The 14,017-nt window shown below is 38.1% G+C and overlaps 1 protein-coding gene across 1 annotated transcript; it reads left to right on the top strand.

Moving 5' to 3' along the window:
• Positions 1–518: 518 nt before the first annotated feature.
• LOC141614315 (uncharacterized) lies at positions 519–2,351 on the top strand. The gene is made up of 3 exons (XM_074433071.1): positions 519–1,055; positions 1,140–1,494; positions 1,594–2,351. The coding sequence occupies exons 1-3, from the start codon at positions 519–521 to the stop codon at positions 2,349–2,351; spliced, it is 1,650 nt and encodes a 549-aa protein (XP_074289172.1).
• The last annotated feature ends 11,666 nt before the right edge of the window (positions 2,352–14,017 follow it).

Raw genomic sequence — 14,017 nt, 5'->3', positions numbered from 1 at the left:
CTAAAATTAAAGGGGCCTCAAATGCCATAGTGGTAACGAGTGAAGATAGAGGTGATCAAGATGACAGTTTGTCAGACCTAGACCTAGAGGAAGAGGATGGGGGTTTGCCAACCTTAAATTATGCTGACGATGGTTACAACCCGTATAATCAACACGAGTGGGATGATGATGGTGGAGGGTATTCTGAGAAGCTATATAAAAATAGTGAATTGTATGAAAACAAGCAGTTTGGGGCTATTAAGTTGAAGCCTTGGCAACTATTTATGGATAAAGAGCATTTTAAAGATGTTCTTAGAGACTATTGTGTTCAAGAGGGTTTTTATTTGGTTGTTGTTAAATCTGAATGGAATAGATACACGACTATTTGTGCCACGCTGAGAATGTGGTTGGAGGATACATGCTTCAATCCTTCCCGATGGCAATACTTGGGCCATTAAGTCAATCAATAGTCCCGACCATGGATGTGTGGGTGTTTCGGCAAATAACCCTATGGCCAATGTGTTTGGGTGGCTAAGAAAATGATAGAAGACATAAGGGCCAACCCAATCATCTCTGCAAATTCAATTCAAGACCTACTAATGGAGAGATATGGATTGAAAATGGCCACTAGTTCAGTATACAAGATGAAGGACATAGCATTGAGGGAAATTAATGGAGGACATGATGAGTCTTATAAACTACTTTGTCAATATTGTGAGATGATAAAATTGACAAACCATGGTAGTATTGCCCACTGTAGTGGAACTGACATGGGTAATCCAGAGAAGACTTTGCAGTTCAAGTCCATCTTTATATCTTTTCATGCTCAGTTCATGGGGTTAATTAGAGGGTGCAGAAGTTTGATAGGTGTTGATGGTGCACACCTCAAAGGAAATCATGGTGGTGTATTGTTATCTGCAGTAGCCCTTGATGGGAACAATGAAATGTTTCCTGTTGCAATTGGAGTTGTTGAAGCTGAAAATAAGGACAGCTGGTCTAACTTCTTTATGTTCTTAAAGCAATGTGTGAGTGAGAGTGGCAGGACAAATTGGACAATTATTTCTGATAGGCAAAAGGTAACTAATTAATGCTCTTACTAATTATTCATTAATATTCCCCATTAATTAATGCTTCTTACTCATTATGTTCCTTATACTTAGGGTGTTGAGCCAGCCTTGGAGATGGTCTGGCCTGATGCATACAGAAGGTTTTGTGCCCGACATTTATGCAAAAATTTCAAGCAAGAGTATCCTGGAATACTAATGCACAAGCTATTTTGGATGGTTGTGGATGCAACATCAGAGTACACATTCAAAAAAGCTTTGGAAAAAGTTATTCAACATGGAGGGAATGGATGTGCAAGGTGGTTTCTTGACTTGGGGGACAAAGAACAATGGACTAAGCACAAATTCAATCCAGACCTGGCTTGTGAAGACAACACAAGCAATTTCGTTGAGAGTTTTAATAGTACTCTTGGGGTGCATAGAACAAATCCCGTTATAAGTTTACTTGAAGGTTAGTGGCATCATAGTTTAATTATTTTCATTCATTTATGAGATGTTTACAAGAAAGGTAACTAACTGTGAGTGACGACCGAGTGCTGCAATTTAACAGGTGTTAGGAGAATGACAATGGTAAGGAATGCTTCGAGGCAAGCTGCAGCTCAGTCATGGCAAGATGAAGGGGTATGTCCGAACATACTACAAAGGTTAAAAGAGCTGCAAAAAGAATCAAGACTGTGTTATGACTTTGCAAGTGGGAATGGTCGATTTGAGGTTCGTGATGGTCAATTCTACTTTCCCGTCTCTTTGGTTTTGAGGACCTGTTTATGTGGTGTGTGGCAAATAAGTGGCATTCCTTGTAAACATGCCATTAGGGCAATACTAGAAGCTGGTAGGGATCCAGCCAACTATGTGAGTGATTGGTTCTCTGTGAGGAGGTACAAAGAAACCTATGAGTTGTCCATTCTCCCCATACCTGACAAAGCACAGTGGCAAGTTTTTGATGTCCCTTATTTGGAACCTCCAACACTAAGGAGGTCCATTGGTAGACCATCAAGAAATAGAAGAAGAGAGCCAGGGGAGCAAAGGAAGGGTAAAAGGTCTATAACAATTAAGTGCAAAAAGTGTGGGTGCTTGGGACATAATTCAAAAACTTGCAAAGGTGGATACACAGCAAGGGAAAGACAACAACTTCAAGGAAATTTCAGTAAGAAACGTGGTAAGCAAATGTTAAATACAGCATCAACTTCCAATTTTGCTACATTGGATGACTTAGAAGCAACAGTTATGGGAAGTACATCATCTCAACAGACCAAGTCTCAAGAACCAAGTAAAGGAAGGAAGAGGAAGGCTGCTTCTAATGCATGCTAACAAAGAAGATTAACAAAAAGAAGGAAATATCACTGTTTTTTTTTATTGTTTCATCAGCTACTTTGTATGATTTATTTTGCTTCGAAGAAAAACCTCTGCTATTTTGCCGCTTTCGCAAGAGGGAGGGAATACCTTGATTGTTTTTTGTGATGAAAGAGCATGAAACACATGTCTCAACTTTGCCAATATATAAAATGTGTTCAAATGCTTGTTTCATCAGTTGGTTTCTATTTCATCAGTTATTACTTCCTTTTCCTTTAATTTGATAGAGATGTTCAATCAATCATATTAATCATCAAGGTTGCTTGAATAAAAAGGTTGGAAAAGAAATAATTCAAAAAAGAGCAGTGGAGAATGAAGTACAGGAAAAATGAAGTATAGAAGGGCCAGCATAAAAGTTTTAGCAAAAGAATAAGCAAAAAGGAGGGAGATTCCATGTCAGCATAAGAAAATAGCCTCATCATCAACTTAACATTTAAATTTGACAGATTACAAAGTAAAGGTCATGCTTATTAGTTTATATAGACTAAAGGGTTACCACATGGGGTTAAATTAAAAATAGGGTTATTATGTAGGATTCGAGAAAACACGGGGTTACCTTGTAGAAAAACCCTTTTTTATTTTTATTAGACGAATCCACTGATAAGCCCAATAGATAGTGCTTAACGATCTCACAATAAATTTATTGGGAGATTAATTATAAATTGGTGAAAAAATGATACAAAAACTAATAAAGTAGATGCTTACTATTCAAATAAAACTAATAAAAATAGTTACAATATATGATAAAATATATATAGTTATTATGAAAACCTACCAAATAGAAGAGATTTTTTGAGTCATAATCGATAATAATATGGGTATGAAAAATACACGAGAGGTACTATAAAATTGGTTTCTTAATAATTTAGTGAGAAATCGCCTCTCCAATATTTTTGTAATAGATATTTATTATCGAAAATTTACTTCATCGATAAAGTTAGCTACTCATTTTGCCCCAACCTTATCTTTCCTTTAATTAAACCCCAAAATACTAACATCTCACTAAATTAAAATTCAAAACCGCTTTCAAAGCTTCAAATTTCCAGTGGACAATAACAAATCGACTTTGCCTAAACTTCAAATCCACCATAATTAACAACAAATTGACTATGTAAGTGATTTAATTGTGCACCATTTTCATTAATATGGTTACTTTTTCATAGATTAGTAATTAGAGTTAGCCAATTAAAATTAGAGTACCAATTAAACCCGAGTAACGCACAAACATAGGCCAGGCCTGAATATTTCACGTCCGAGCTTAGGTCCGGACGTGAAACAGTCACATTTAGACCGGGGGTCCAAACGTAACTATTTCAATTATGAGTCCAGACCATCGGCTCAAAGTCCATGTCCAAGCATAAGATTAGTGGAACAGTCACATTGGACCAAGGTATGGGCGTGACGGTTCGCATCCAACCTATTTTTTTTATTTTTTACTTTTTCCTTTTTTTATGGTCTTTCCACTAATTTCACTTTTTAGTAATTTAATACTCCCTTCATTCAAAACCAAATACAACATTTTTTTTACACACTTACCAAGATACAAATTACGACGTAAATATCTTTAATTTTATATTATAAAAAAAATTTAAAAATTTGATATTCTTATTGTACTTTTATAGATGAATCAAATAGGATCACACATGACCATATTTTGTCTTACATATTGCAAGGAATCGTAAAGATTCTATTCGTTCATGAATAGTGTAAAAAAAAGAATGTTGTATTTGGTCTTGAATGGAGTGAGTATTATTTTATTCAATTATTTCTTGGTTTTTCGTCTCTAGCGGTTTCTTTTTAATAAGATGGCTGACAAGTTTTAGATGGTTGTTGATTAGAGTCGAGCTCGAAATCAACAGTTTACGGCATGAGAAAGAGTAAAAGCTTCTCAGAGGAAGCTTCAGCGTGCATCACATCCTCAACATTCTTCAGAAGACAACAACTCCATACTTGTGATGATGACTTGGAAAATCGGAGCTAACTACGTAGTTAAAGAGGGCGCGAGAGAAGCTTGTGAAGGAGGAGGTTCTTGTTTCTTCTTCATCTGGTGTGAAGGTTAAAATGGCGAATACGGTTCATTTTTAGAGGTAGTCGGAGGGTTCGAATAGTTTCATGGCTTCAAATAAGAGGAAGAAACACGTCTTCTGGAAGATTATTGGGCTTTATCCCATTGGCCCCTTGGTTCCTCACGTATTCCCTAGCTTTTGGTGTCACATTGCTTACTCTTTGTGGTCGGATCCTTCTAGTGCGGAGTTGCCTTTGTTGACAAACTACCTGTAATACTCGATCTGTTAGAGACCCGTTGACTGATCTTTTGACGAAAGGAGAGCCTTATTAAGGGTGGCAGGAGATTAGTTGACCATTGTAACTCGTTACTCGACCAAGCAGTGGCCACTCGGTCGAGTAGTTAAGATACTCGACCGAGTGAGGCGTACTCGGCCGAGTATGTCTATACTCGATTGAGTACCTCGTTGGTCAGCGCGTTATTGTAAAACGCGGAATCTTAAATGAAAATCATTTTCGACGGTTCCTTTTCTCTTTTCCTAAACCTAATCTCTCTCTCAATTCTCTCATCTCATTCTACACATTTTGGGTGGCCTTGAACACTTCTCCGAGAAGGGACATGGGTTATGCATGGAGTCATCTGTCGAGTTGTCGCCGTCGTCGGCATCGGTTTGCGTCTCAAGGTGAGTTTGTGATTAGTTGTCATATTTCAGTAGATCTTGAATAGTTTAGTAATAGGATATGGTTGCTACCTTTAGGATTCAATCTGGAGTCTTGCTTGGCTTGTATAATGGATGCACTCTCATGGAATATCGAAAAGGTAGGGTTTTTCCTACTCAGTTGCCTGATTAATTGAATATAAGATGATGATGGTTGATTTATTGGCATGCTTAATATGATCATTGTGATTGTGATATATTGGATGATTTGGTTTGGTTGTTTGGTTGTTGTGGTTCTCGAGGTGCCTCCTCGACTGAGTGGAGTCGTCATCGGGAATGGCTTCACGCCCTTGATTCACCCCTTGTGGTTCCCGTCACAAGGGAAATGTGGACATTAATGGACATGGGTTATGCTCTCGTTTTGAAGAGCAGTGCTTAGGTGGGCATGGCTGCGGTCCCCCACTGGCGGTAGAGACGAAGCTCAACCCTAGCCGGATGGGCCACGGCCCGGGTGAACTTTTCAAGCATAAGTATAATAAATGGCAGTAATTATAGCAATAATCTGTTGTGGCACAGTGGTAAATACCTCCCTAAATAATTCAGACCTCTCAAAAGATGCGTGTTCGACTCCTTGTAACGCTACTTTTCAGATTTTATTTTTATTTTTCTATTTTTATAGTTTTATTATTTAGCGTCGAATATACTCAACGCCTCGACGAATTGAACTATTATATTTAAAACGTCAACTAGGATTTCTTTTTATAACTAAGTAAGGGAACCATTTTTATCATCATGAATGGTCCTAATTTAGTAAACAATTTTACCATTACTGCAATAGTGATTGTTTCATGTCTTTCGTCTCACCTTAGTTTATAATAATACCGTCTTAAAATAGTTTTATTATCATTTATATTTTAGATTTGTCTAACCGATTTACGCTTTATATATAAAATATGGAGTAAGTCCGTTTAAAAAACCAATGTATAATTTAATAATTCCGTGAAAATACATATTAATTTGTATGTTTCGTAAGTTATCTAATCAAAAATTCCTTGTATATAAGAAGTCGAAATCAGCCCAGGTCTTAATTTCACCTTAGCTTCGTCCCTGACTGGCGGTGAGAATTACCTATTGTGATGGGTAATCTGGCAGGACTACACATTTAAGTGTGTAGTCAGTTGTTGATTGTTAATGGTGTGGAGATGGATACTGTAGCTGAATTGGTTGTATAGTTTGTATTGTGTATTCTTATCTTGGTTATACAGTAGACTGACCCCATTGTTGTTTCCAAAACTGTGGTGATCCATTCAGGGATTATGAGTAGTTGGTTTAGTAGGTGTTGATGGTTATGTTGCTTACGGAACGTGAAGGGGAATCGAGTCATCATGTTATCTAGCTTGTGGCCACTGTAACTTGTGCATGAACGGGGTAGAGACTTGTATGTGTATGGAACCGTTTACACGGTGTTGGTGACATAATCAAGTTTGCCATGTGTGCATGTGACGTGATTAGTTTCTGTTAAAGGAATTTTTTGACATGTGATATATGTTGTGTAAGTAAGTCGTCATGGGGTGCATAGCTGAAAAGTTGTCTAATGTTTGATAGAAGTAAGGTCTAAGCGTGACGAGTTCCTAATGAGTGGAACTCCGAACAATGTTGTTGTTTTGCAGGGGAATTATTCATAAAATTTTCAATTTCCGTTACGGTACAGGTATACTCGACCGAGGTCGAGTACATTGGATACTCGACCGACTAAGCGAAACTCCACCGTGTATATAGGCACTCGACCGAGTACTCAGAGGTCAGTAGTTAGCTTAAAACACAATTATGAGTACTCGACCGAGTAGACCAAGTACTCGACCGAGTAGGTTTAGTACTCGACCGAGTACTTCTTATCGCGGTTCAACACTCTTTTTCCGGAAACCTATAACTTTCTCTTATTCTATTTCCATGCCTCGTTCTTCTTCTTGCTATACATAAACTTCTCAAATTTTCTCTCTCAACGTAAAACTTGGGTGATTTGTGCTAATTTTGTCCTCGGATTTGTTCTCGCTTTTACTCTTTCTATTCTATTTCCGACTTAAGGTAATGTGCGTGTCATTTATATGATGTTTCATACCCTATTTTACACGCATTTCAGAGCTCATTTATGTAGTTTATGCTACTATTTCCCCTATTTCCGTCTATTTTCGTGTTTTTGTACATTATTGCAGAAATGTGAAGAATTCAGCGGAAATTAAGCTAAATCCGTCCCCGAGTATCTTGCATTTCATTTGACGTGAAGTATTCACTTAAGGAACGAGCTTGGTGCGCATTTCAAAGCCCAAAAGGCAAATCCACGAAAAGTTAGAAGTCAAGTGTCACCTACTTCAGTTGATCGACCACTGCCTTCAGTCGATCGACCAACCCACGACATCCAGAGACTACTGTTCAGCACGTGTAGTCGATCGACCGGTCACCATAGTCGATCGACCACACCGCTAATCAGACGAGAATTAAAAGATCGAGGAACTTGAAGCCCATGATACATTAGGTTTTAGAATAGGAACTACGTTGTATTCTATATAACGTAAGCTAGGTTTACAGATTAAGCATTCAGAAAATTATCAAGTTTTACATTCAGTTTCATCAGTTTTTAGAATATTAATTAGGGTTTAAGGATTATTTCGGTATTGAATACAATTCACTTTGGCATTCGACTTTGTTCTTTTCCTTCGCAATTCACACAGTATTCTCTAGTTTTATTCAGTTATTTTGCATTCATTCATAGTTGTATAATTGTTAGATCAGTTTCCCCAAAGCCGAATTGCCATCTTATGTTAATTGTTTATTTCTCCGTATTAATCATGAATTCTGTAGTTTATTTAGCCAATTTTATTGTTGCCTTTAATTTCAGTATGAGTAGCTAAATTGCTTGTGCTAGGATGTAGGGGAACTATAGATTAGGCGGCGTAGAATTAACATGGACTGAGATCGCGAGTCAGTCGATCGACCGCCATACCTGGTCGATCGACTGGTCACGTGAGGTTTTTACCTTCGTTTTAATTGTTTTAATTCTTTATTCGACGAATCGAGTGCACACGACTAGTTGAATGTTTAGGATATGACTGATCGGTCCGTTTCGTGTTCACAATTTAATAGATGTTGTCGTTGGGTCACGTCCGAATCAAAACACAATTTATAGCTTCACAAACAACTCTACAATTAGTAAAGAGGCAAGTAAAGGTCGGATCCCAAGGGACGGGAATTGACATGAGATTTCTATTGAAACTAGTGGTGTCTTAGGGGTGTCACAATTTGGGTTGATGTAGAAGGTCACTAACTAAATAACAATGAAAATAAATAAGCAAGATGAATTAAAAGGGTTGTAAACAATTGATAAAAATCACTAGGGTGTCATGGGGTCATAGGGGAATCATGGGAATTGATCATACAAACATGTTCTCAAATTATAAGCAAGAAATTATTATTGTGATGGATTGAGTTGGGTTATATCTTACAATCCTAGGAAAGTTTGGGTCCCGGAGCCGAATCGATTAGATTGTACAACACCTACAAGTCGACTTAGTCTTCCCTACTCAACAACATGCATGGTCTAATGAGACTCGAGTTGGTTTATGTCTTACAAGTCTCATTGAAAAGATAGGTGATGGGTAAAAAAATGCAAGGATTCATAGGCTCACATTTCATGAAACATAACATGTGCATGAGTTGAGATCAAAACAAGCAAGCAAATAAACCATGAAAGCATATTAATTTAAGCATAAATCATTCCCCATGTTGGTTTCCCCTAATTACCCATTAACCCTAGCTAGATCACTACTCACTCATTATCATATTGATCATGCTAGCAAGGTTGTCAATCATACCAACAAAAGGAAACATGATGAATAAATGAAAGTGATTAACAATAATTAAAAAGGGATTAAGAGAATTATACCTACTAATGATTCCAATAATAAAGCAAAGAATAAAAGAAGTACTTGATGCTTGATTGAGAGGTTGTCAATCTCCCAATAATAACCCAAATAATCTTCAATTACCCAAAATAAAGGATGAACAAAAGAGAGATTAAGGAAATAAAACTTGTATTAGAACTTGATTAATTGTTGATTACAATACTAAAGAGAGATTTGATTGATATTAACTACTCTAAATATTGATAAGAAGAACATGCTCTTCTAATTAGACTAATGGGGTATTTATAGTGGAAATTAGGTGGATGCATTAGGGTTAACTAAGGGCTAAACTAGTAATTACACTTTTTAGATTGAGCAGGGAGAAGCCGGTATTTTTCAAAGGAAGGGCTTCTTTCTTTGTAGCTTGGAGAAGATGAAATTTCACTGTATTGGAATCCGTGCGTATTGGAGTCGGGACGGGCGGATTCAGGCAGGGGAAGACGGGCGTCTTCATGGGAATCCGGGCGGATTCCGTGGCTGCTAACCCGGGCGTCTTTGAAGGAAGACGCACAGATTGTGCTTGTGGAAGACGGGCGGATTCAGGACAATCCGCTCAGATTCTAGCTCAGCACGGTTTCTTCTTCTTTTCTTCCCTTTTCTTCATAAAATCCTTGGGGATTTCCTCGGGGATGCAAGGATCCTTTCTCAACATTGCTCATCTACTATCATATGTACAAAGGCCTTCTAATCTTGTCTTTCCTTGATGCTTGGTCATTGAATTCAATTAATTTAGTCTCGTTTTGCCATAAAAATGCAAGATTTGCACTTCTTTCCTACCAAGGGATCAAAATCTCAAATAATATGCAAAACAAAGAACTAAAGACATTAAATGACCCAAATATGTACTAAAAAGCATGGGAACAAGGCTAATTCGGGGGCTAAATATGCGCTAACTATGGTCACATCAAATATCCCCAAATCGAACATTTGCTCGTCCCGAGTAAAGAGGTGACAAAGACTAGGACCATTATTTAAACTAACCTAATAACATAGCCGATATGAGACAATTAGCGGGTCTCACTCCGCCCCTTCAACTCACAACAAGACAACCATGAGGTAGGATGCCTTCTTGCAAGGCAAGGTAGGTCTTGCCAAAATGGCGACACATCCAAACATTAAACACACAAAAACGAATAATGGATGCATCTACAAAAGGAATAGCCACTTCCTCATCAAGCGGCGGAGGCAACTAAAAGAGAACAAATTTAAGAGCATATAATCCTTCATAAATACTAGTTCAACAAATTACTAAGGCTAAGAGGATGGCACTAAATCACCTCCAAGTGGTGTTAAACTAGACTACTTTCGTCCTCAATTTCCAAATGCTTTCGTCAAGAGCGATCGGATGGTGGTGGAATGATGATCCCTATGATGCTAGTAGCATATGACATGACAAGTCTCGAATTCTCTACAAAAGTAAAGGTCATGGATCGTCCCAAGCTCGACAAAGTGGTTTGACAAAAAGGCTTTTTGGGAATGAAATGCTCAAATCTTTATAAACAAGGGTGGATATGACTGGTATTCAAAAATTGTCCTCATTTAACTTTCATATTTCAAAAATTTAAGATGGGGTTTGTCCCTTCCGGGCTAGTGTTCTTTGCTTTCGCCAATCGCTTATTAGGCAACCGGTTAACCTCTAGACAATAGATTTTCGGGGTGATAGTCACTCTGTCTCTGGGCGGCTGAATTCACAACCGTGTGGGGGCCCAATTCAATTGATCCCGCTCCAAAGCACATCGAAGTGGTATGCCTCCATCAAAACAACTAAATTTCTCAACATTTCAAAATTTCATAACATTTGAGGTTTTCTTGGCATTAAATTACTTCCACATGACAAAATTCTTTGAAATGAGCACTTCAAACTTATTGATAGAAAGTATTTTTGGGTTGCCTTACCACAAGGTCAATCAAGGTCACCTAGACAAGTTAACCAAGTCCACATCGCATCACGGGGTTGGATAGGTGACTCACATGCAAACCCTTGACTAGGCTCTGGGTCATGGGTCAAAAGACACTAGTATGACACTATCTAGGGTGTTTTACTACCATTCTAGTAGACAAAGTCTTAAGTTGAAAAAGTATTTGTAATGGCTTAGTTGCTCTTGTCAAAGTTCTCAATTAGGCACTTTTCAAAATGTTTTATCTAAATTCAACTATATGCCATGATGCAACTAATATATACATCCTAATGCAAGTGATTCTATCAACTAATATGACATATAAACTAAATGCAAGTACTAAATTCACATTGTTATAGCGCATCAATCAAAATAAAGTCACATAGTCATTAACATAAAGAGGAAAAAGGAGATTGGAAAGATCATACCATGCGGTCTTCATGATCCTCATGTCTCGGATGTGGCGTAGTCAATCAATGTGAACAAGGATAGAACAAACACAATATATACAACAATATATACAATATATATATAACTACACTACAAAAGGAATAAACATGTTTTTGGATTTTTCAATTTTCAAATTTTTATGAATTTTTTTGAAATTTTTCAATTTTTTGGATTTTTAAATAAAAGTTAAGTTAGAATTCCCCATCCCCACACTAATATGGGCATTGTCCTCAATGGCCAAAATGATGGGAAATTATGCAAATATGATGCATGATTTCTACACTAAATGCAAGCTATACTAATCTACACTACATGATGCATGGTTTTTGTTTATGACGGAGAGGATAATTTAGATTACCTCCCGTTGTGTATGCATTAACTTCCCCAAACCGAACTAGACATTATTGCTAATGTCCAAGGATGAGTGTAGTTCATGCACACACTATGCAATGCATGAAACTAATTTTGTCAATTTGGATTTTGAAAGGTGGGAACAATAAAATGAGAACACCTCAATGGGGCCGAGGTGTTAGTCCTCTATGGTGCTAGGAATACTCCAACAATGATCAAGAAAAATAAATAAAACAAAGAGAGAAATAGACAAACCTTGAGAGGGTAGGAGCCTCCAAAGCTTGCTAATCTTCCATCATATCATCACTATCATCATCTTCCTCATTAGAAGTGGTCTCATTGCCACTTCCCTCTTCATTCGCTTCTTCACCTTCTTCTTCACCTTGCTCATCATCCTCTTCTCCTTCTTCACTTGCTTCCTCATCAATGTTATCATCAACCTCTCCGGATAGTTTGCAAGTTGATCAATTTCCGGAGTAGTAGATGTTGTTGCTCCCATGGGAGGTTGTTGTTGTTGTTGCACTTCCAAGTTTGGGTTTGCTACCACCATAGCCAATGCTTTCTTTGCTTGAAGAGTCTTTTGCCTTAATGAAAGTGTTTTTGCCTTTGGTGCCTTTGCCTTTGTTGCCTTTGTTGCTCCCTTAGTCCTTGCCATTGATGAATTAACCAAGAAAGGAGTGAAAAATCTTCAATTTCTAGTACACCCAAATCGATTTAAAGATGAAAGGCTTTGCCTTTATGAATTCAAAAATCGACTCAAAGGTTGAAGATTTTGTGCTTGGTTTTGATTTTTGTTGAAAAAGGAGTGATTGATTTGTTGTTAAAAGGATGTTTTGATTTGATTTTGGTGAATGTTGTTGAGGAATTTTGTTTTTGTGATGGAGAGGATGAGGGTTTTGAGGGTTATGAGTAGTGTTATGAATGAAGGAATGAAGAAATGAAGGTGGGAGGGAGTTTATAAAACCCGAAAATTTTGAACTGCAGGGGTAAGACGGGCGGATTCTGCTCGGGACGGGCGGATTCTGCCTTTTCTGGGTTGGGAAAAACTCGCCTAAAGACGGGCGTCTTTCAGTGAAGACGCTCGGATTTGCAAACACGGACGGGCGTCTTCTGCCGAAGACGGGCGGATTCCTTTACAGGGATTTTTCTTGTTTTCTTCAGCCAAGAAGACGGGCGTGTTCCCTTCAGGACGGGCGGATTTTTGAAGACGGGCGGATTAGGATGCAGGACGCCCGGATTCGCTGACAGTCAAAAATATCAAAAGTTCAGCTCAATTCAGGACGTGCGTCTTCTACCAAATACGTCCGGATTGCTTGAAGACGGGCGAATTCTCCTGAATCCGCTCGGATTCGACCCCTTTGTACCCGGATTCAGTTCCATCCGTGTACAATGCATATCCCTTGTCATTCTTCCATTCTTCTTCATATCTTGTGTTCTTCATTGTGGGTGCACTACTAAGGCATGGATAGCCTAGGCAATTGCCATCCCCACACTAAGCTAAAGCACTACACATTAATTGAAATTATTAGTCCCTCCCTCACTTCTCTCAAACATGATAATTATCTTGATCAAAGTATAAAAATCCAAAAATGACAAAAATGCAATATAAGAATTGAAATGCAAGTTAGGGAGTTAGAAATATTTACAAATGGTGGTTTAGGGAGGACTCCACCAAACTCTCATTCTTGATGAGATGTCAAGGGGGCATGTTCAAGGTGTTGTTGATGTTGCTCAACACCTTGAAAAAGTAATCAAACGCTTGTTCATTATCATGATAGAGGTCTTCAATAGACCTTGGCCCTTGTTGTCGGTCTTTATCGATGGCATTACCAATGTAGGGATTAAAAATCCCTTCAAATTCGTCATCCCAAAGACCACATACTTCATTAAGTTGATCATTGAAAATCTCTTGATTTGATGGAGACAACTTTCCCATTTCTTTTTCTTGGCCAATGAGGCCATCTTCTTCGTTGGTTGTCTTTGATGAGCTTTGTAAGCTCTCTTTGTCACAATTCACTTGCTCTTTGAATGGAGCATCTTCAATTTTCTTCTTCCATTGGAGTTCCGACTTCTTCCTTTCATCCTTCCGACTATAATGATCGATCATAAAACACGGTTCATGTAAACGGGGAGCTCTCATAGTCTTATCAAGATTAAAAGTTATACTCTCATCTCCCACTTCTAGAGTGAGCTCACCATGTTTTACATCAATCACCGCACCCGCGGTGTGTAAGAAGGGTCTTCCTAGAATGATTGGAATGTTGGAATCTTCCTCCATATCAACAATGACAAAGTCCACCGGG

The sequence above is a fragment of the Silene latifolia genome, chromosome 11 (assembly GCF_048544455.1).
Source record: "Silene latifolia isolate original U9 population chromosome 11, ASM4854445v1, whole genome shotgun sequence".
Classification (NCBI taxonomy): Eukaryota; Viridiplantae; Streptophyta; class Magnoliopsida; order Caryophyllales; family Caryophyllaceae; genus Silene; species Silene latifolia.
The sequence above is the reverse complement of the archived record's forward strand: the minus strand, read 5'-3'. Positions and strand labels throughout refer to the sequence as shown.

What these genes read in the sequence shown, in the direction of transcription:
- LOC141614315 (XM_074433071.1), top strand. Translation starts at nt 519, where the DNA reads ATGATAGAAGACATAAGGGCCAACCCAATCATCTCTGCAAATTCAATT. An exon ending in TTATTTCTGATAGGCAAAAG is followed by an intron (nt 1,056 to 1,139) that starts GTAACTAATTAA and finishes CCTTATACTTAG; the next exon opens with GGTGTTGAGCCAGCCTTGGA. An exon ending in CGTTATAAGTTTACTTGAAG is followed by an intron (nt 1,495 to 1,593) that starts GTTAGTGGCATC and finishes GCAATTTAACAG; the next exon opens with GTGTTAGGAGAATGACAATG.